The following is an 8,254-nucleotide window of genomic DNA, read 5'->3' as shown; positions in this document are numbered from 1 at the left end:
TGTTTCTCCTGTTAGTATGTTAAATACACCTGACTACAGCTTCTTGTGGGACGCCATTCAGTGGCCAAACTGGACGTGTTACCATTTAGCATCACTCCAGCAAGTGGCCCAAAGAATAATAAACATTTTTCACTTTGTCTCAAACCTTTCCAGACGGACTGCATACAAAATAGCTATATATAATTTTAAATACATAATTTTGTTTCTCCCCTGAAGACAAGGCTCTCTGTCATCGCTGAACTTTGTCCGGAGGACAAATCACAAATTCTCCATTATAAGGCCAGGCTGCTTCTGCTGAGGCAGAGCAAAATTCCACAATTATTTTGCCAAGATTTGTCATAAAAACTTGTTGATAAGCTTTAATCATTCTTCTCATTAAATCACTGCATAAAAATAGCTAAACTACAGAAAATTTAATTTATACTTTTCAATCACAACTACTGTGAATCACAGTAATTATACTTATTTTACACTTTCAAGACACTGCACGAATCTCTACAACCTGCCTGGGTAGAAAGTTAGCTTTCTTTTTAAAGTTGAGAGAGAGAATTAAAAAAACAAAGCTGTTATGATGATCTCCAGTTGATCTGCATATAAAAATCTCAAGCTAGTTACACCAGGGATCTCATGTTCCAGGAACAGAGATAACCTGATAATTGGGAAACTGTTAAGCTGCAACATCTAATTTTAATGATTTGCTCATTTCTTCAACAAGCATTTCCAACAGACTTCATTTAGTTTCACTGTCAGGTCCTCTTTTAAATGCATGTTATTATTTTTATATGTATATATCTATATACCTTTGATCTATTTTTCCAGTGCAATGCTAAATTTTTTTTACTCCAATCCTGTACCAAATACTGATAATGGCTCTAACTTTCTTCTTCTCAAATATATTCAAAAGCAAGATTACCTCAAAATGAACTGCTGAGGCTAGACAATCTAAGAAGTCCATCTACCTTTATTTCATCTTGCATATTATTCAATTATATATTGTACAGTCCCTAGGGAAAAAAAGAAATACATGGAAATAACTCAGAAGGGCAAGCAGCCATGAAAGTGTTGTTTATCTTCAGGTAGTACCATTTCTTCTCAGAACGTAATAAGTTGACATACCTGTAATACTGGCCTGCGTGAAACTGCACTGTGTAAATGCCACGGATGAGCATTAGTACCAATTAAACTTGTACTAGCCTGTTCCAGGGAAAAGGCTTTATTGTAATGCTGCAGCATAGTGTAAATTTCAGAAACAATTTTGGGAAATCAAACATACAAAATTCATTCCTCTTTTGGAGGAGGCGGCAAGAAAGGAAAAAAAAGAGACCAAAAAAAGCCTGATATTTGTTACATCAGAACACTTACAACGGTACATAAAAAGACTACAGAAGGCATTTATTCTAATAGCCTGGGATGTTCAATCCGTGTAATTGTCCAGTCTGGTTTTACTCCTTCTGTAAATTCCCTTTGGAACCTGGAAAAGGAAAGACAGTAAGTGAAGAGTTGTTAAAATTTACTTGATCCTTAATGATCACCAACACGAAATCATGAGGACATATTTCACTTCAAAGTTATTCCTGTAAAAGCTCCTTAGACTCTGATGCTTATGCCCCAAAATGGAAGTTCAAAATTAATTCTATAGTAAGAAACAAACTGCACTGACTTGAGTGTTTTAGTTCAGATCCAACAGACAGGATCAAGCAGCAACAGTATAGACCCTGGTATCAAGAAAGCACTCAGTTTTCATAGCAGTAGCTATGAATATAGCTTTGTGGCAGATCTTCATCTCTAAATAAAGGGTTTCATTTAATGGGATGGCAACTGCATGGTAAAGGGAAATCACATGCTACACATTCTACCTGAAAATTTTCATTTTTACTGAACTATACTTTAAAAATTAATATATTTTCAGAAATACATCAAAGATCGAGTTAACAGTAGTACTGAATCCCCCTCAAAGAAAATTCCACAATTGTTGATAGGAAAATGAAAATGTCTACCCCTATTTTCAAAGAAGCTTCCTCTTTGAAGTCTGAGCTTCAAGATAATTATTCGTGCTCCCAAGTAACCTGCATGTTGTGGACAAGAGTAGTATAAACTCATTGCTTTGCAGTTACATGCAAATCCACTCTGGGAAACCGTCTTCTCCAGACACGCAAATACTTAACGCTAGGCTTCCAAGGCCTGTAGTATCTTTGCCCATTTGAGTTTAGGTTAGCACTGTAAACAGCAGAAGGAATGTATACTTGCAAAGATCTCTCTGCTAGGGATTATGAACAGATATTTAGGGCTTTAAGGGGAGGCTCTTGAGGTTAATGGAGCCTCAGAAGCCTCCAACTCGAAAAAATGCTGAACTCAGCTAAGGGATGGATCCACAAAAATCTATCCAGCCAAAAAGCACTGGTGTCCTCAGAGTGTTTCCTTTGTTTCAGAGCTCCTGATCTAGACCCCATAGCCTCTCCGTTTCAAACATGGGTGTAGAAGTCATTGATTATATTGCATTTCTCTGACAAAAATCCTCACTTTTTCCAACTTCTGCGAATGTTATTTTCAGTACATTTTGACAACCACGCAGATATTTCTGCACTGCTCTGAGATCAGTACACTAATACAGACATTATTTACAAGCATTTCTATGAAAATTCATCTATGTAACACGTGCTGTCAGGGTTTTGATCACAGTGGCATGAATTATCTGAACACCAGGTGACGCTTGCTTTGCTCTGCCTTTCTGCAGAAAGCATTTGGCTAAAAAGTTTCCTCTTTCACGAGCTACTTCTTCAGCTAATTGCAGTTCTGACTTCTGTGTGGGAAGTGGCAAGCCAACAGGACTACTCTTGACTGCTATCCTAACTGCACTGCTGTTAGCTGTGTTACAAGAACTGGGAAACAAGGACTGATATGAGCTTATTTCTTGAAAGCTGCAGAAGCAGTATAGGAAGGGATCAGAAACCTCATTTAACATTCCAACTATTGCTCTTCCTGACAGAGAAAGAGTTCTCACTAATCCCAACTCAGAAGCAAGGTAATAATACAATGACTTTAAGAGGTATTTAAAAAATTCGGCCTTAGAATAAAAACTGGAAAGCTGGATGAGAACTAACTTAGATTAGAATCAAGGTAAATTAAAACATACCAAGTTCTGCACTGGCACAGTGCGAATACTTTCAGTTTGCAAACTGCTTTCCACACAGTTACCCCATGTACATGGAGAAAAGAAAAAGACCAGTAAACTTACTCATAGTTTGCTGTTAGAAGATGTCTTTTTTCTTTTGTGCTTTCATCTCCAAACACAATCTGGAAAACTTTGGTTTCACCTGGTACTTCATCGGGTAGGTTAGCACCATTTAGATACCAGAAACGCATCAGGATACTAACAAACTTTCTTCCTGTTGGAAATAAATCAAAGCATAAGGTAGATCTCATTTTTCTCATTGGTCAAATACTCCTATTTGCTATCTAGCATATATTCTGGTGAGACCCTGGAAGAGCAGCTGACTTCAGCCATAAAGAATGCACGACAGAATAATGAACAATAAAGCTATTTAAAACCATATTCACGCTGTGTAGCAACAATAAAAATACATTCTGCAGAAAGGTATGTGTTTTACCACGAGTGTTGCTTGACATCGTACATAATCAAATCTTATGAAAAAAAGCTGGTTACCACAAAGTCCAAAGCCAACTACTGACACTAAAAAAAAAAAAAAGGGAGAAAAAAAAAAAAAAGAGTAGTGTCCTGGTTTCAGCTGGGTTAAAATTAATTTTCTTTCTAGTAACTGCTGTGTTTTCTATTTAGTATGAGAATAATGCTGATAACACATATTGTTTTAGTTGTTGCTAAGTAATGCTTATATTAGTCAAGGACTTTTTCAGCTTCTCTTAGAAGCTGAAAGGGAACATAGACAGGACAAGCTGGCCAAAGGAATATTCCATACCACAGATGTCATGCTCGGTGTATAAATGGGGCATGGCCCGGCGGCAGGAATCCACGATCGCTGCTTGGAACAGGCTGGGCAATCGATCATCAGGCGGTGAGAGTGACTTGTGTTATATCACTTTATTTTGTATATTCTTTTGCCATTATTATTATTATTATTACCTTCCTCTTCTGTTACTGTTCTATTAAACTGTCTTTATTTCAACACATGAGTTCCCCCACTCCTCCTTTTCTCCTTCTTCTCCCTACCTTACTGGGGGTGGAAGTGGGCAAGCAGCTGCACGGTCCTAATTGGTGGCTGGGGTTAAACCATGACAAGTAGTTTAAAATCAGGAGCAAACTAAGAGAAAAAAAGATCCCTATCCCCCCAAACAGGAGAAAAGTTCACTGGGTCTGACAATTTGAAATGCTCATTGGAAGACCCATGGTTAGACTATAAACCATCTCAACTGTGTCTGATTGTGAACTGAGCACAAAATGCTCGTGTTCAACCAAAAGAAAAACTTGTTTAAGCTCATCAGTAGCTTAAAAAAAAAAAATAAATAAATCAAGAAGTCCCAGAACAAAGCGTATTCCATGAAAGCAGAATAAAAGTGAAGACTGCAAAATTTATTTCTTTATCCAGCTTTCACTACTCTTCTTGGAAGATATATTTTCATTGCTGAAGCAACAGGTTTCTGCATATAGTCAAATAATTGTTTTTGAGTGGTTTGAGATTGCTAAGGACAAATAATGTAAAAATCTGAAATTGCAAAAGAAGAGGAATGAACAAGACCTAAACAGAAGTCAAAAGAGTACCATGACTTATTAACAATAATCTCTCAAGTTATGATTTAAAAGGAAATCAGGGAATTATATACAGATGAACTATAAACAGAAGAACAAGGAATGAGAAACAGTACTCAAACACATCTGTAGGGAGAATGTCTGCTTAGTAGCAAAAGCAGGAAATAAGACTGCCTGTTGCTGAAATGTTTTAGAATTCTAAACGTACCATCATCATCATAGTAAATACGAACGTCTCCTTCTGTTGTGTACATGATTGCATCAATGTCAGCTGCTAAAGCATCCCTGTGGTTGTCAGGGAGCGAAGAAATCTTCTCCTTCAGCACCTGAAGTACCTAAATTCAGAAAAACTGTTAGTTTTTCACTAGGAAACTGAAGTAATCTTTTCTACTGCAGTTAATAAAATGAGCTATATCCCTAAAACATTTCTATAACATACTACAGCGGAACTGAAAAAGCAATGGGAAGTTTGGGCACTCCCAAACCCTAACTCAGCAATATTAAAGAAGATCCATTTAATGCTCAAACCAATGAAAACAAATTATTTTAAAAATATTTAGAAAAAGTATTGTCAAACAGAAGTTGCAAAGCAAGGCACGTAAGCCCACAGAATACCAGTTAAGCTTGCTTCCACAATCGTACTTACACTCTGTCTTCTCACTGCTGATTTCTCACTATGTGTATATTCCTTAGCTTTTGATTCAATTATTTCTCAGTTATCTTTCACAAATTTCTTTGAAAATCAGTTCCATTACAACTAAGTTTATCTTTGCCATTTTGTGATCCACATTTCCACTAGAAAAAGTTTACACACCACCAGAAAAGACTGAAAAATCATTGCTCTGGGACTTAAGTTCCATATCGCACTCACATCCATAGTATTTGAGTGTCCTAAGACCCGCACAGCTGTGTTAAGTAGAAAAAGGGTGTGGTGCACAAACTGAACAGAGGCATCACCTCAAACATCACATGAGAAAAGACACATCACAAGGAAGGTGGAAGCTGTGCAGCACTCATTTTTAACTCATACTCAGCTTTTAGCCTAACCTGAATTGCCATTTTTGAATAACAAATAAATCCAGAGGTCTCATGGAAGCAAGAGGTGATCTTCACTAGAACACGTTGGCTTCTAGTACATTTTGCCGGTATAAAATTCACTGGACAAAGCAACAACAAAGTCTTGTGGTATCACAGCCTCAACCACTACATGCTCTGGTTACATGAGGTCTCCAGATCAACTAGTTAACCCGATCACCTGAAGATTTTAACATGAGCAGAGGAAAAGGAGATACTCTTTCAAAACAACTATAAAAAACAAACTCACATTTTATTGCTATCTCTGCTCAGAGAGAGGAGGCAAGATTGTCCAGTGGGGATGCACTAGAACAGCACCAAAATTTTTGCTGCAAAGGCATGGGTGGCAATAGGGCACGCCAAGCTGACATCCAGTAACAAGGCAGACATAGACCTGAAGTATCTCCTCCACTTGACTCTGATGCATCTGCTACCTCCGTCCCCTGGGAAGGCCAAGACAACTTCAGCAACTAAAAATTCATAAAAACACAGAACACACAGCACCGATGTTTCACTAGCCAGGTCAGCCATATCCCTGAGACCACGACACAAGACTGAGGCCTTCCAGCTGAGACTAGTAATTGGCTGTATGATCTGCTTGGGGGTGGGAATGAATTAGCGTAGCAGGGATGAGCATGCACCAGTTCCTTTCTTCACCTGAATTCTGGTGCACAGACCGAAAGCATCAACTATCTGCCTACACCAACAGAGGTATGCAACTCTGCCTACCATCCAGAACCCACTGCCTTTCAATCCCTTCTGGTACGCCAGCAGTTCTTCTGGCAATTGGCCCTTACGCTCAATGGCAAGAACATTTTTTTATTTTTTCAATACAGTAACTTCAAATTAAGTTTCATGCCTTGAAATTAAACATAAAAAAGTTGCAGGACAAACAATTACCCTGTTCCGCATTACACTGTTTTTCCCAAATTAAACCAAACTGCAGTATCTGTAGATAATGACAGACTGAATGCACGTTACTTCATAATGGAAAATCAATTGCTAGAATAAGAGGTGGAAAGCGTTTACCTCTGCTGACACAAGTTCATCCAGCAGGTCAAGTTTACGCTGAGACAGCAGCTTTGAAACAACAGAAAAGGCCTACCAAAAAAAAAAAAAGAAAAAAGAAAGCCATTTGGTGACAAGCTACCCAAATATTCCATGATTTAAGATTTTGATGTCTGCAGAGTATACCACCATTGAAATGGGAGCCTTCCAGCATTAAAAAGGAACAGATAAAAACTAAGTTTCTTTTCAGTCTGTCATTTAAAGCATCAAACCTTTTGTTAACAGGCAAGTGAATGCATAACTTACCAAAAAAAGAGTAAAACCAACTCATATATAAATTACTGTAATCTTTTTTTTTTTTTCAGTAATTCGAAGGCCTGTGTTTGCTGTGTAAATTTTGTTCCCCTGCCCTTTTCCCAGCCCATCTCCTGGTTTCAGTCAAAACCGAAGCCCTGGTTTACAGCAAATTTCTTTATAAATCTGGTTTCGTCTCTAAACGTCAGGAAATTCAACTCCCCTTCTCCCCTCAATTTTGCAGGCATAGTTACGTATATGCAATAATGCCTCTACATATTCAACCAGTGTACTTGTGAAATGCTATTAGAGTGTTTAGGGCTCTACAGCAAGTACAAACAAAAACACCAGGGCTGGGTAAAACAGGTGGTTCTGCATGCACAGCAATAAATTCAGTGTAGGTTTTTTTCTCTCTCTTGAATCGATCTTAAGCATTTTAACATTCTGTCCCCTTCCACTTAGTGTGTTGCCTTGGTTTCGGGTTGTTTTTTTTGTTGTTGTTGTTTTGGGGTTTTTGTACTGTTTCGAGGTTTTGTTAATTAAATACAATTCCATAGCAGGTCACACTGTAATTTTTACATCGTTAGCTTTGAGATCGCTACCTCTTTGACACATTCTGTTGACAAAGCTTATTAGGTTCATAAATTTGGGGCAACAAATGTATGTACCAGTTCTATGCCTGCCTAAGCTTTGTCATTTTAGGAGAAACCAGCTAAGACAGGGTACATTTCCCCTGGCAAGTCTCTAAAACATCCAGAAGCGCTTTTCTTCATACTACTTTGGGGGATGGCTAAACCAGCACATTTTAGTTCTGAAACCTAGGAAAAGAAAACAAGAAAAGCGCGCCTCCGATTATTCTCACTCCCTCCAGAAGTGAGGTAGCTGGAGCCCCAGGTGGGGAACTCCACCGATTTCCCACATGAGTGCCAGAGAACCGAGAGATACACCGGCCCTACGATGTCCGCATGTGCGATCAAACCCGGACACCGGCAGCCCCACCACCCCCGTGGGGGAGGCTCGGCGGGGCCGCCCTGAGGTGCCGCCGGCGGGCCGGGGCGCAGCCCTCCCGCCTCGGGCACCTTTTCCCCTCAGGCGGGCCGGCCCTTCCCGCCCCTCTCCCTGAGCCACGGCACCGCACCGGGCCGGGTGACCCCC

General features: G+C 39.2%; 1 protein-coding gene across 1 annotated transcript in view; it reads right to left on the bottom strand.

The window, feature by feature from the left end:
- Nucleotides 1-1,037: 1,037 nt before the first annotated feature.
- The window catches only part of LOC104291035 (chromosome unknown open reading frame, human C2orf47), an 8,091-nt gene continuing 874 nt past the window's right edge, over nt 1,038-8,254 (bottom strand). Inside the window, exons 2-5 of the mRNA XM_009890232.1 lie at nt 6,827-6,898; nt 4,932-5,058; nt 3,236-3,386; nt 1,038-1,471 (exon numbers count right to left, since the gene is read on the bottom strand). Coding sequence (XP_009888534.1) covers nt 1,393-1,471; nt 3,236-3,386; nt 4,932-5,058; nt 6,827-6,898 — 429 coding nt within the window. The 3' untranslated portion in view covers nt 1,038-1,392. The remainder of the gene's footprint in view (nt 1,472-3,235; nt 3,387-4,931; nt 5,059-6,826; nt 6,899-8,254) is intronic.

The sequence above is a fragment of the Charadrius vociferus genome, unplaced genomic scaffold (assembly GCF_000708025.1).
Source record: "Charadrius vociferus isolate BGI_N301 unplaced genomic scaffold, ASM70802v2 scaffold147, whole genome shotgun sequence".
Lineage (NCBI taxonomy): Eukaryota > Metazoa > Chordata > Aves > Charadriiformes > Charadriidae > Charadrius > Charadrius vociferus.
This window is presented reverse-complemented; position numbering and strand designations above follow the sequence as displayed.